The sequence below is a fragment of the Lonchura striata genome, chromosome 2 (assembly GCF_046129695.1).
Source record: "Lonchura striata isolate bLonStr1 chromosome 2, bLonStr1.mat, whole genome shotgun sequence".
Taxonomy (NCBI): domain Eukaryota; kingdom Metazoa; phylum Chordata; class Aves; order Passeriformes; family Estrildidae; genus Lonchura; species Lonchura striata.
The window spans coordinates 82,482,741-82,498,011 of record NC_134604.1 but is presented as its reverse complement, the minus strand read 5'-3'; the positions used below and the strand labels follow the sequence as shown (position 1 = coordinate 82,498,011).

The 15,271-nt window shown below is 35.6% G+C and overlaps 1 protein-coding gene across 1 annotated transcript; it reads right to left on the bottom strand.

Moving 5' to 3' along the window:
• Positions 1-2,194: 2,194 nt before the first annotated feature.
• Positions 2,195-14,467, bottom strand: TNFSF13B (TNF superfamily member 13b). The gene is made up of 6 exons (XM_021546593.2): positions 14,141-14,467; positions 13,952-14,057; positions 6,204-6,260; positions 5,747-5,859; positions 5,500-5,650; positions 2,195-3,823 (listed from the first exon to the last, which is right to left on the bottom strand). The coding sequence occupies exons 1-6, from the start codon at positions 14,465-14,467 to the stop codon at positions 3,711-3,713; spliced, it is 867 nt and encodes a 288-aa protein (XP_021402268.2). The 3' UTR covers positions 2,195-3,710.
• Positions 14,468-15,271: the final 804 nt, after the last annotated feature.

Genomic DNA, 15,271 nt, shown 5'->3' with positions numbered 1-15,271 from the left:
TTCTCCTGTTCCTGTCATCCAGCTCCAGGTCTAATTTGTATTCCCCATCTCTGCTGGGATCTATGTAACCTGCAAACTCCATGAGAGTCTTTCTACATCAAATATTTAGCTTTCCTCTTCCCTGAATTTGCATCAGCTTCCTTCGCAGTGCTGTTTGGACTGACCTTGAAAAACAAACTTAGGCCTTACTGATGTAATCCAGACATAAAGTTGCTGGGAACATTTTCCTCTTCTTTTTGAAAGTTCCATAGAGATAGAATATGCTTAACATGAGAAAGCATGATATATTCTTCAAAAGCATATACCCTGTGAGAGTCCAGAAGAAAGAGAGGAAGGAAGAAAGAAAACTCTTTCTAAAACAAAGCAAAACCCACATTATATTTCTTCTTTCAAAGCAAAATCTCTAGGCCTTTCCAAAGAAAAAGTAGCCAAATTTTTAGAATAAATTCCAAAGAATGCATTTTTCCTAGCCTCATGTTTAGAGGAGTAGAACTCTGAGGGCTAGAGACAACCCAATATAATTAAACTTTAGAGACACAAACCAGAGATGCAGAAACTGTCAGCTCCAGCAGTATAAGCTTGAAAAAACTATAGGACCTACGAAGTCAAAGTCTAAAATTGACAAATGCTGAGCAATTTGAGAAACAGTCAGATATAGGAGAGTCACATAATGAATATAGTCTGTATGTTGGCAGGGTGTGGACTGCACATCATATAAAAGAGATGAGATGCACATTACATTAAATACATTACATTCAAAGCAGCTATAGTCAAAGTCAACTGCAGATTATTAAAAAGGAAAGAATGATACAATTTCACGCTTTCTGTTAAAATGTACTGGAAAGAAAAAGTCCCTTATGTTTGCCACACTGCTACTTAACACCACGTGAAAAAGAATCAGAGTATACACAACGTTTGTTGCATTTGCAGAAACCTCTCTTAAATGCTAGATATCCTTGATAAAAATGTGGAATATTATATGAACCAACTAGATACTAATTATTGCCTATCACACTTATTTAAATATCTCCCAAATGCAGAATGCTTCACTAACTCCCACTCACTGAAGCATATGTGTGATGGTGGTCTGGATGCAGTTTGTCACCTTCTATATCACCAGCTTGTTAGCAGAATGATCAGGGTTTAACTATTTTCCTTTTCTTTATGCTTTGATCAGAAAATGCTGATCTGTTAAAACTCAAATTTGTGCAGAAGCAGGTTAATTTTGAGAAGACAAATTTTCTCATGAAGCCAGTAAAAACCTAATCTGTCGACAACAAAATTGCTGGATTTGTAAGTAGAAGTATCTGAACAGTCTGTCAGTTTGCACTCTGCACACATGTGGGAGTTCTTGTGGTTCACAGAAACATGCTTCATGCTTTTTGTGAAGAAACTTGAAGTTCAATTTCATCCCTCTAAGGAAGGGAACACCTTTGAAAATTTTTCTTTCAGGAGACAGAAGTTTTCCTCCAAGCCAAATCATGTGCCAGACCCTTTCCAAACATCTGCACTTTGCACATTTGTCAGGAGCAGAAGGAAGAAATGCAGCCAGGGGAATGGCTTAAACTAAGCACACACAAGCCCACCAAAGCCACTGGGGAAACTTACACAATAGAAGTTAGATTTGCAGGTTTAGCTACCAATTCTCTGGGAAAGCAACAGTAACAATGTAATTTTTCCTATAATCAGACAACACTAAAAATCAAATTTCTGATGAGACATTCTGGGCATCATTCATGTACTTCAGTGATAACAGACACCTCACTGTGTGCTAGCAGTTCTTTTACCTATATGCAGCATTATACAACCTTGGTTAAATGGAGGGCTCCTGTATAGGATTTAAAATGCCTTTTTGGCAAATTCAGCACATAAAATATTAATAATAAAGACCAAAAAAAATCCAAAAGAAAAAATAAGCATCTGCAGCTTCAGCTCCACAATACATAAAGACATTTTAAAAAAAGGACTTGCAGATATTTTGAAACTGTCATTAAGCCTCATCAAAATCCCAGTGTAAAAATCCAATACACATATGCTTATTGCTGATATATCTTCCCAAAGCCCAGAGAACATGAAATAATTTTTTTATTAGTTTACCATAATTTTGAGCTCCAAATCTCTTTTATTTATTATCTATCACAATGAGAAATCAATCAAATCACAATTCATAAAAACAGACAAGGAAACGGCAATATGCAGAGCATCTTTTCTTTACTAAGTAAGCTTATATAACACAATTCTCAGGTCCTAAAAACTATTTTTCAAATAAAGTGCAATTCATTACTTAGGGTTTTACTTTTTATCTATTCCAGTAGCAATTCTATGCTTCTTTAAGAGCAGGGAAAAAACAGAATAGCTCCTTGGACCATACAATATTTGGAATAAAAAAAAAGGCATAAATACTATCTACTGAACAAAGCAGCCAGACAGAAGAAAAGGAAAAAGGACATATGTTTATTCTTTCTACAGATCTGGATATTTTTTGTAAAACAGAGTTAAGCACTATATTCAAAACTGCAGAAAAAGCCTCTGAGATACAAGTGTATTTTTTAAATTGCATGGCTGGTCCCAGATGTATTGGATTTTTCTTTTTACTATATTTCATAGAATAAATCATAGCAAGAAGCAAGGGAAATATAAAAAAATATATATTAAGTAGTATATCCATTGGATAAACTGCTCAAAAGAAGAAAAAATTCTATTCCCAAATGCTGAAGACCAGTGTGTGCATAATATTCTCAAATATATACAGATATGTCTACATAGTGTGTATATATATACACATATACATATATATACACAGTGTGTGTATATATATATATACAGTGTATATATATATATATATATATATATACACACATCTATATATGACTGCAGAAATTATGGAGCTGTAAATCCAATTCCAGCCATGGTATTGTGTCTAATTGCACTGTGCTTCTTCCTGTTCCAGCCTTCTTTACATAGAAGTGTACATGTATTCCTTGATGAGAAGCAATGCTTTGAAGATTGAGCTGTTGAAGTGTTTTACATGTCCTTTTTCCAGCAAGATTAATTCTAATTAGTAAATGCTAATAGATTGTAGTAATTTATTCACTTTCTGTTCACAGGGACGAAGTGAGACAATGGCTACAATTCTGTATATTTGTTTTCATTATCCCAGACATTTAGAATTTTTCCTTCCCCAGTATCTTTGGGGAAAGGGAAAAAAACCCAAAACTCAGAACCCAGCTAACAATTTCATTTTGTGGTAAGGAATGTACTGTTTGATGTTTTCTCCCCACACTTTATATATTAAATACTTTGTTGATGATATAATGCAAATCTAAGATGCACTTTTATTTTAGATTTCCTTTTCAATTTGATAGTCTGTGGTCCTGGTCATGCTGTTATTTTTGGTCAACTCCTTTGGTTTGTTAAACAACAACAAATTGTTTTAAAGCCAAAACCTCCTTGCTTTATAGTTGTTATCTAGAGTCTCCCATTGTCTAAAACAAATTGGCTTTCTGGTAATCACATGGTGGTTATATCACAAGTATGTCTGGTATGTTTCCTGTTTTGGTTTGCATATTAAAGTGAAGAAAATTCTTAGAAGCCTGTGGTGAATTGGGAGAGGCTGAATTGGCAGCTTTATTACAATTCAGTATTTTTTCTGACAAAGGAATAGGTAGAGAACAAAATGGCATTAAGCATAAAAACAGAAATGAAGGGCTTCAGAGGAGTCTTACTGCACCAAAAAAAGTACCATCTCCATCCAAGGATATTTTAGCCCTTCTTCGTGGTATTGTAAGTTGAAGTTCATCGCCTTCTTCTAATTTTGCAATGCCTGGTTAAAAAAATGGAATATTTTAAAGTTAATATCTCAAATGCACTACTTTATAAATGGCACTCAAAAGTCATTATGTGTCATCTTCCAAATGTAAGTATGGTTTGTTACTTGTGATGAGTGTTTTTATCTTTAGGTACAATCTTAGAGTTTGCAGCCTATCCAAAGTTGACACTTAACATCCTCTGTGAAGATGAACTTAATTTACACACTGCACTCAGCACAGCACAGTTCACTTCAGCAAACACAGCAAAAATTTCTAACAGTGGTGCACCCAGGTTCCTCATGTTATGGTGATGAGACAGTCAAAATCAGCATTGAGTATTATGGGCTCCGGACCGCTCTGTTCCCACACTTCTGGAGGAGCTCTTATGAGCTTTACCAACCTAATGAAGTTACCAGACATCAGCTGATCCACTGCAACTGCAGAGCACCAAAGTTTGCATCCTGCCAGCCACACATCAGCTGATATAATAACCAAGATCTTGTCCCCTTCCAGCTGCAGCCGCTGAGCTGAGAACTCATCTAGTATCTGCTGTGACACATGCTCAACAGCATGAGAGAGCAGTCAGAACTCTTTTTTCCAAGTGAAAACAGAACACTGTGAGTTTGGGAAGCAGGAATTATGAAGTGACAAGATAGAGATCCTAGTTAGGTAAGGGGAGCAGTAATACAAGGGTAAAATCAGAATATAGATGAAATTGAAGGTGGTTATGTTTCCAGAATGTGTGACTGAAGGGGCGAAAAATCAAAGGAAATGTTTGGACAGTCTCAATTGCTGGGAAAAAGTATCTAGTTCATTAGTTAGCTAGTCAGAATTTATTTTTATTTGGAAAAAAATTAGCTTCCTGCCACATCCATATGTTTAATGTCATTACTTGCTGACAGACAACTCCATCCCTCAGTGTCAGCCACTTTTTCATAAGGCATTGAAAAAAATCTTGATGGAAAATGACCAAAGAGAAAACCCTCAAATCCACCATTAAGGTGCAAAGACAGGCAGTTAAGAGATGATATATGGGGCTTTATAGTCCTTGACACTAATTCCTTAAGTGGTACTGCAGGAATATACACATATATTGACCATTGAGCCTGTTGGACTTGCATTAAGTAGTTTAATTGGTCTTGTGCTGTTTCTAATTTGTGCAGTCATAAAGACCACCTTATAGGAATTAACTGTTTGTCATCAAACCAAAGACTAAAAATCCAGTAGCCTTTATAAGGAGTAGAACTATCACTGTAAGGTGTGCAAATATTGCATGGCTAAAATCCATACATGACATTTCAAAGGAGAATATAGCACCTTAATATTTCTCGGGATGACTAAATGTGTAATTCACCTCCTAGGTTAAACTGAGTTCTTCAGTGAGGACAGTAGGTATTCCTTTTGCCTGCTTCAGGCAACTAACTGAAAGCACCAAAATATCTAACCACATTACAGAGTCAATAGAGACAGCAAAATTGTTCAGCTCACCAAGCTAGATGCATAATCTCCAGTTGCTGATATTTTATATAAAACTGTATTTTCTGAAAGTATTCTGTAACTTTTCAGTTAGTCAGATCCATGAATGCAGATCCTGTTCTTTATGACTGCTACAATACAATTGCCCAGCACTACAGATTCTATTTGGTACAGCTTATTTGCAAACAAAGAAAAAGAAAATGTAGATACTTACCAGCAGTATAGCAAGAATTATTTGGATAAGACTGTGGCATATTTTGGATGCAGCGAAACAATGTCACCAAGCTGAGATCATCACCAAACACATGAGCCTTCTTCCTCTGTATTAAGTGTCCCATAGCAAATGTTGTATCTGTATATAAAACCTAGAGAAAGAAGAGGTGAAAACTTTAAACTTATTGTATGGAGGCATTAAAAATCCTTACAAAAGTCAGGTGCTGAAGTGAATTGAGCTTTCTCACCTGGCCATATATGAAAAAATAACCTGTTTCTTTGATCACTATTTTATTTCCTTGTTCTTCCAGAGCTGTTCCACGTTTAAAGCTCAGAAGCCAAGGGACAATGCTTGAATCATCTAAAAGACAAAATAATTTTGGGTGATTGGAAAGGTTATTTTCCTCTTTTTCACCTGCTGACAATTAACAAAGATGAATTCTAGATAGAACTTCCAGTCTCACTAGGTGGATTTCCCCACTGAAAAGATGATATTTGCAAGAGCCATTCAGATACAGGGACCTTCCAGATTCAGGGACCTCCTAGTTGTTTTTTGATTTTTTTTTTGTTGTTGTTGGGGTTTTAAAAAAAATTAATTATTTTCTTTTTAAATTTGCTGTTAAAGCTCAGTTACTGCTTTGAAATTAGGTAACATTTGTTGAAAAAGTTATCCCATTGAATATAAATCATGGCACATATTCTTACCTTTCTGTTGGATATCACTTTTGCTGTCAGCAATCAGTTGCAAGCAGGCCTGCAGCACTGCAAAGTGAAAGCATTTTGAAATCAAAGAAACATAAATCAGTAATAGAATAAACTTATTAAACTACTTTAAGAAAAAAAAAAGGACATGGAAGAAATCTCTCAGTCTCACCACTTATTTTCAAACAGGACCTATTAGTTTTAACACAGATTTTACTCAAATGTACAAAATGAAAATCCCTGTCACAACACATACTAGATGACTTTCAGAGATCATGAAGCTAAGTGGGAGGCCTCGGGTAGCAGCACAAGTAAGACTTGCTTGTTTTAATGTCTGGTCCTAATATAATTATGTAGCAGTAAGTCAAATGAACTAGAAATCATTAGGTCAATTAGCCTTGTCAATTTTCTACGCAAAAGCTTGAAAAAAGCCCCAACCCTGCTAACTATGATAGATGGCAGATTTTCTAACTATGTTTGCCATATTATTTAGAAAAATTACTTTCTATTTATAGTTGCTGTAAAATATTAGTCATATATACTTTCATAATAAATTCTTAAAGTCCATACATATGTACTTTCAATGTGATTTCAGATACCTACATTTGATCAACCTGTACTAAGAGGGAAAATAGAGACATGACCCTTAGCAAATTAATGCACACATAACACATAGCTTGGTATCTTGTTAAAATGTGTTGCTCAAAACTATAAAGATTGGTGATACTAATGAGAAATTAGGTATTTCTCATTAGCAAAAAATACTGCAGAATGTTAAAATATAAATTTGCAAGTGAAACAAAGATCTTGTAAAAAAACTTGCTGAGCATAAGTGTCAGGCAACAGGATAAAAGGAAAAAAGAGCTGCATTTGCTTGGAGTAGATTTTAATTGAAACATCTGGCTCTCATGCCACTTAGAAGGATGGAAAACTGGGTAGTAATACTTACTGCACATGACAGAGACCAAATGAATTTATTAAGGGTCAAGAGAAGAAAATTCTGCCATGGATTGCTCCATTTTGTTTACCAATTTTCAGACAAGAAGGCTATGGATCAGATTTGGCCACACAGATTTGGCTATAACGGAGAATGCCATGGATATGTAGGATCCTGTTTCTGCATCTGTCAGTAGTACCCACATGGGCAACCAAGTGTCCAGTAGCACAAACCTCTTTCTGCACAGCAGGTAGCAAGAGGATTTGGGCAGAAAGCAGTCTCTTTATGTTTCTAAGTCTCCTTTCTAAGGGGTCCCTTTTGAAAACAGCAGAAGAGGGCTGGATGCTCATCAGCACTCAGCAGTGCCAGCTGGCAGCACACAAGGATTCAATTCCAGAATGATCACACAACCTGCAAGCTCTATTCATGGTAATAGGAATGCTATCATCCAAACTCCTGTGTCCTACACTGAAATGTGTCCTTGAGTCCTATCAATACACATCAACAATGTGCTACAATTTATAGATTTTTCAAACCAAGAATTTAAAGACATCTGAATTATCTACCTTCTGGTAAGAAATCAAAAAGCTCAAGCCAACACAAAATTAAAAAGTTATTATACTTCATACATTTTTCAATCACACTTGTAAGCAAAGAGTTTTCTGGAAAATAAACTTCTAAATAAAATTAAAATGTGATTTTGTGGATGCACAAAACACAGCACGTTAATTTCAAAAGTTATTAATTCTTCTTTGGAGCAAAATGCCTTCCTACTGAATGTAATTTGCTGATCACCTAGTATTTCAGTAATCTAAAACAAAATTTCAATGCCTGCTCTTAAAAGAACTCACAATGTGGGCACCAGATTTTTCACTAACCAAATGAGAGGATTTGTGATATTCCCACTAACCAGCTGCTATTCAGCTGCATACCAGTGAGCAGTGTCTACAGCAGTGAAAGCTATGGCTATTTAACTTATGTTAAACTTGCTCTGCAGACTTGGTGGGCACTCTTCAAACTATCCTAATTCTCAGTTTGCAAGTGTGGATTTCTGTTTCAGCTGGTTGCAGCCCTGAAATTCTAGTCAGCATTGCTGAGAACTGCTCACAGTAATTAAAATCTGCAAAACCAGTACAGTTTGAGATCATGTCCATCTTTTTAAAAAAACATAGCAACTCCACTTCATTATACAGACATCGGATCTGCACTTAATCTCAAAAAAAAAAAAAAAAATCTGTCTCTTTTGTTTTAATATATGCAGATAGGAACAAGCCTCCACAGAATATAGTGGAGAAAATGCATGCAACAGTGTCTTTCATGTCAGTAGAAACTAGCACAGTGGCCATTTTGCCTAAAGCTTCTAAAGACTATATCTAAAATAGTGCTTGAAGGATTGAGCAACCACATGCTTCAAAAATATGCTCAGAAGCCAAAGTTGACACATAAGTATTTCCAGTATATACAAGTACTTTGACTCCAGTGGAACTACTTACATGCCATTGAAAAAAATCCCAAGTAAACACTAATACTAAGAAGGATAAGATATGGATATACAAAGTACATTTTCTGGGTAAATTAACAGGAATTTTCAGTAAAAAGTAAATGTTGTTAAAAAACACTAGCAATTCTATTCCAAGAAGTACCCTAATCTTAAGTACAATATGGAGAATACATCTATTACAAAATACACATTGAATAGTTGCTATTTAATGTCTTTTAGCCCAGTGTAAGTCAAACCTGAGCAACAGCTTTGTAGTCTAAAGGATTTATGATTAATAATGAAAGCAAAATACAGGATTAATACAATACGTCTTGAAAATTTGTAAAAAATTGACTTGAAAAATTGTAAAAAATTGTAAAAAATTTGTAAAATTTGACTGTCACCATGAGATCTATCTGTAAAAAAATGTATCTAGAATGACAAAGTGTGCCCCATTCTCTTGTGACTTTATATAATAGCTTTGCTTTGATGAACATTTTTTTCTCAGCTGATTTTAATTGCTCTGCTGCCTGTGGGTTGGCAGAAGTTCATTTCAGGGTCTGTCTTATTCCATGAAGAGAAGACACAATTCTGAAGACGTTAGTGCAGATGTCTTTATTAACCACAGCCAGCACATGAAATTATGTGTTCTCTACTGGTTGAGCAATGTAATCACAATTAAAAGAAAACCCTACTATCTTTTGCTGAAGGACAGCAATCCAGATTTCTGCATATTTCCATTATTTAAAAACTTATATTGGTAAAATAAAATTTTCTCTCACATGCAAACTTTGTTGTTTTTAAATTGCATAATAATTTTAGTATTTTGCAATCTCACTTAATGATCCATCCAAACAAAATTTCAAGTTTAATATTTATGAGCTCATTTATAAAAATTAAATTTTTGATATCTGAGGTCTGAGACATCTGTGCCCATTTTTGCTGAAATAAAACCTAGGAAAAACCCTAACCTTGAAAAAAAAACCCAAACCAAACCCAGACCTCCTTATATAGGTTCCTTTTTTGTCTAGATCTGTTCTCTGTAGGCTTCCCAAAGCACATTTAAGCACCAGACAATTTAATTTATTAATGACAAGCATTTTCTTGAAGCATTTGCAGTTTTTCTTCCCTTAACTTCTTGATTTCTCATCACAAGAGATCTTCTCATGTTTGTTTCACATTTTTATAAACTGATTTTCATGAACTCTATCACAACAGAAGCCAGGACACCAGGTTAATCTAGTGGTTTTTAATAGAGATGTCTTTATATCACATTAATTATGGATTCAATCAATCTCTGCATTAAAATGCCTTGATCATAGTTGCATGTATGACTAAGATCTAACAAACATCTTCAAATAATTAGTAGCATTATTTAGACCTTTACATAGCTGCCAATAACATGTTATATTTAGAAAAACAAGGGAATTGATTATTAGGAATTAAGACTTCTGCTACATAGTATAAAACAGAATGTTGGTTTTAAAACTTAGAGCCTGTTTGGTGTATTTTTGATTGTACAGTGTTCTGTGTAATACACAGCACTGATGTATTCACTCATTTAGTGAAATTCTTAATGTAAAAGTGTAGGAATTGCATCAAGTAATTATCTATCCTTTTTGCATAGAAGGGTCTATTTCCTTTTGAGTTAGACTGCTGTCAGCAGAAACAAATAAGGATAACATATTTTCAAGAAGTGGGCCTTTATTTTTCCTTTTTAATTTGATTTCAATTTTTATTTCATATTTGACCTCTTCAAACAATAAAATATGAAGTATTACGAATATTTGGCAAGGAAATTTTATATGTGGCATTTGTTTCAGCTAGTAAAAAAAGTTTACATCTCAATTCAAAGATCACTAAATTCAAGTACCATTGTAAAACCCCTTGCTATCCCTCTGCCATGGATATCTAAAGTAACAACTTACACAGTCAAAACACTTTCTACCAACAAATGTACCAATTTTCCAGTTATCAAGATCAATGGCAAATTCTAATGCCATGCTTGGAAGGTAAGAGTCACTTCCCATGGACACAACTGCTGTTGGAGTAGATCCTCAGAATTGCTAGTAAAAAAAACAATTGCCAAGTCACGTGCCAGCTTATCCTGCCTCACTGATTTGTGGAATTACATAGAATAGCTCCTCAGCTCCTTCATACATGCAAGGAGTTGGGAACCTCAGTACACCAGAGGAAATGTAGTCCATGGGGGCTCCAGTCTGATCCCAGTAGGTCACCTGCATTTGCATTTACAGAAGACCTGATTCTCACCTCCCTAGGCCATGGAAATCAGAATCCCACAATAATGAGCAGAATGAGACACTGAGAGAGTGTGAAAATGAAACCTGACGTTCGTACTTTGGCTTAGGCAATGGGACCTAAATCTTGTTCCCAGGCTCAAGTGCACATGCAGCTTAGAAAGAAACACACAGGCAACACAATCAATAACTGTGAATAGAATATAGAATTCAGGAGAGGTTTTAGGCTGTGCACCAATTTTCCTCCATAGATGAAATTTGTAAAGAGAAAGACAAAAAGAAAAAGTACATTTGTTGTAACATGTCCTGATATGACATTTGCCAGAGGCATACATTTCAAAATCACCCATTACCTCCTACTCATTGCATCAAGAACTCTGGTTCTGACTGCTGACTGTGCAGCTTTTTTTGGAATTGATGCTTGAAACATTTCTCTTCAACCTACCCAAGCTGGAAATTTTTGCAAGACACAAAATGTGCAACTACTGATGACTAATAATTTTATGCATTAGCATAGACAAATGTAAACCCCATAAAAAAAGTAACAATATTGTGTTAGATTCACTTTCGTTCAGTTGTCCTTTTAATTAAAATGCTTATTTGTGGCCACTTGTATGCATTAAAATGGAAATTCAGTATGTTTAAGAAAGGCTATGCTGGTTGTAAAAAAAGAATGATGGGGCATCCATTCCTGGAATTTGATGATTAAAGTCTAAAAAGCCCAGAACTGAACAATAACTTTATTTATATACAAGATATTAGTTCTGTATTTTACTTCTGCTCTCTGTTGAAGCACAAGAGAAGCAATTAGATACCAGTGATGTTTCCCAATATTAACTTTCTAAGGAATTGATCTATATAAAAGTAAAATGATGGCTCAACAATTAATTATAAAATAAGACTCTACTTTGAGACCTTGCTGAAGCAAACAGAAGTAGGACAAGAATAGGCACCTCACTCAATACCCTGATTTATTTTTTATTATAACATAATAAGTGCCACACATCTGCAGGACAGTTTGGAGGCTGATGGGATTCTGGTACCCAGATATGAATGTCAAACAATCAAAATGCAGGGTCTGTACTTCTGTGTACATGACCAAGTAGTAGACTGGATTCAGCACCATGAACAACACCATGTTCTTCTGTTTAACTCACTCTGCTAAAACAAAATTTAACATTGACTAGTAGGTTCATGGTCATCAGTGAAATCTGATCTGAGAAAATATAATACGTAACTAAACTCTGAAAAGCTAAATTTTTTGTAATTAGAGCAGGCAGAAAGCTAATTCTAACAGACAAACTTGGATAAAAATTCAAGATTTGCAATTTACTTTTTTCTTTTTTATATACAAAAATATGAGGTTCATGTTAGAAAACATATTTGTAATAGGTCAACTTATGTAGCTTTTTCCCTTTAAAATAAATGTTCATATGTGTTTTCTTTCATCCATCCTAAACAACTTTAAAGCCAGCTGTACCTTAAAAATGTTTACAGAAATAAGTAGCATAATTGAAATGTTCTGTGTTACAGATAAACAGGTATAATCAGAGGTGGCTACATGATGAGAAGAATCAAAAGTCTACTCAGAAGCACAGCTGAGGAGCCCCAAACCCTGCTTGCTTCAAATAGCAATAAGAGTAAAGATGAAAGCTATTGTGAAGGAAGTTGGATCACTTGCAGAGTACTGGTGCTCTAACATTCATTTAAAAAAGACACCTCCTTATTTTTTATGATACTTGCACTTCAGATCACTTGTTTTTATTTGGGAGTTCCTAGGGTGGGGAGGGCAGGGGAGCTATGTGGTTCCTGTGGAAGGAAACAGGCTACAAGAAATACAATTTAAGCAATCATGACCTCAGTCCTGTTTGCGAAATCTTTCTTAGCCAAGACCTTGAATCAAAGACTACTAACGAAATAGAAAAAATCTCACATAAATCGGTGGATTTTAAGTGATGTCCTTAATGGCATATTTTTGAATATTGGAATTAAATGAAGTGATTCTACACTAGAACTTTAATTTCATTTAGCTTACTGAAGCTCAAGTGAAATACATGTCATGTTAATTGCTCACTGACAAACACATTTTATTCAAAGCTTCATTTAGTCTTTACCTATAATTTGCTCCATTAAACTTCTCTAAATTGTTTACGATATCTGTTAAAATAATATAAAAATATACAAAAGAAGAGTGAACTGGTTTAGCAGCTCTGGAATACTTTAGTTACTCAGTGCAATTAGAGTATGTGTGCAAATTAGTACAATAACATTCTGCATTTCATCCTCATTGTGTTTGGAATATGAAAGAAATGTAGGCATTTTAAGGAAAAAAATATATCCCATTAATATGTCAACTCTGTAATACATCTATAATACACATGGAGCACAGTCAGTGCTCTTTCCAGAACCTTTTAAAAAGGAAGAACTATGACAAAAAAATCTTACTGGATAGGCATTCTTTTATTAATTTTACTATTTATTGATAGATTGTTTTAATGTAAAAATTATGCTTAACTTCTGAATTCCTTGTAGTCTGCCTCTTTTTTCAGGTACAAGCCAGCCTTTCTTCTTGAAAGCTCCTATTTCCCTAAAGTTGTCATTACTTCTCTCTTTTAGGGTGAGCATGTTTCTCAGAAAAGTAAATTGGCATTTTTACTAATAGATTTCCCTCCCTGTTTTGATCAGAGAGAATTGAACAGTTAAAGGTCTAATTGATTTGAAGTTGCCTTTCTCAACTCTAACACATCATGCAGATTTGGGATCTAGCATTCAAGTTTAACCTGCAGATAGCATAAATATCTGGTACAACAGATATGTCCCTACTCATGACAGGGTGCTTGGACTACATGACCTTTAAAGATCCCTTCAAAACCAAAACATTCTGTGTATTCTGTCTTTTAAGAGAATATGCCTAAGGTTAACAGCATTCATCCACCAATAATTTTGAAAACCAGAATGGGCTCTGGGAGCACAGATCAATAGATAGGAGAAAGAAAACACAAATCAAACACTCCTGCTTTTCTCTAGACAATATCCAACAGCAGTATCCAAAACCACTTCATCAGCTGGTATTTACCTTTTTCTTCTGTGTTGACAACAGACCGCCTGCCCCTGTTTCTACTCCCGTTCCAGATTTCCTTTTGGAAACTCTCAGCTGTGCCAGTACCAGCAAGCCTGCTCTCCTAACAAGGAGAAGCAACAGTCAGTGAGAGCAGCCCCACATTGGTCCAAGCCCTGCAAGTCAAAACCAACCCCTCCTGCTTACCTGCCTGGAGCCAGCTGCAGACACTTGCAGGAAGGAAGAAACAGGGGTACCTGCTTTATTTTCATCGGGGGACACGAGTGGTTGGTCTAGCGGAGACCTTGCCTGGATGCTGTAGATGAGCTCGCTGCGCAGAGCTTCTAGTTCTGTTTTCAGGATGATAACATGGTAAAGAGACACTGCTGCAAGACAAGAGGACAGGAGCATTGCAAGCCACAGGAATGTGACAGGAAAAAGTCCCGTGGTGCCTGAAACAGCACCAGTGGGGGCAGAGGGAGAGGAGGCGGTATCCTTCTGTTGGATGACGTGCACACAGTCCACGGATTTCATCGCTGCTCTTTCCTTACTAAAGCCAGAGGGAGAGTTCAGCTGTCCCCTTCCGAGGTGCAATCCATGTTACCAGTTGCTCTCTGAAACTAAGGGCATCCAGAATAAGTGAACAAAACGCCCAGATCATTTCCTGTCATATGAAGCTGTTGATAGCACCATTAGACTTAATGTACAGAGTGAACAGCTAAGATTCTGTCTTCCCTTTGTTTCCACCTCTCTGTGCTGCATTTTGGAAACGAATACTTTCTCACAAGCTACCTTCCTCCTTTCACTTTCCACTAGTTATTCATGTGGCAGCTTGCTATAGCCATTTCCCATAATCTTTAAATTTAGGCACAGCCAGTACCACTGGTGATTTGGAGCCTTATCTAGAAGTGCAGAAACCATGTAAAATTTCCTGGCAGCAACCATGTAAAGTTTCCTGGCAGCATTTCATCCAGTGGTACTTAAAAGACATCCACGTATGACAGGCATGTGCTTCTGTGTGTATGAAAGCATATAGATGTACTCTGTATATACATTATATCATTTATATTAATGTGTTTATATTCATAGCTAAAGTGCCAATATGCCTACAGAGGAGACAAATTATTCAAAATATTTTTTTGTCTTTTTCTAAAAACAATAATGAAAAACATTCCCAGGTATGAGACAAATTACAGGTTCTCAGTTGTATGAAGATGTAAATTCTGCAGTTCAGTTCATCAAAAAAACTTGAAAAGGGATGACATTTTAATAAACTTTTCTAATAAATACAGTCTCTCTAAAGAATTCGAGAAACTGCATTAATGCAAAAGGGAACAC

Excerpts from the sequence above, each read along its gene's own strand:
- TNFSF13B (XM_021546593.2), bottom strand. The coding sequence starts at position 14,467 with ATGAAATCCGTGGACTGTGTGCACGTCATCCAACAGAAGGATACCGCC. Across the intron at positions 6,261-13,951 it reads TGTCAACACAGAAGAAAAAG|TGCTGCAGGCCTGCTTGCAA; the intron begins GTAAATACCAGC and ends TTCACTTTGCAG. Across the intron at positions 3,824-5,499 it reads TAATTCTTGCTATACTGCTG|GCATTGCAAAATTAGAAGAA; the intron begins GTAAGTATCTAC and ends TTTTTTAACCAG.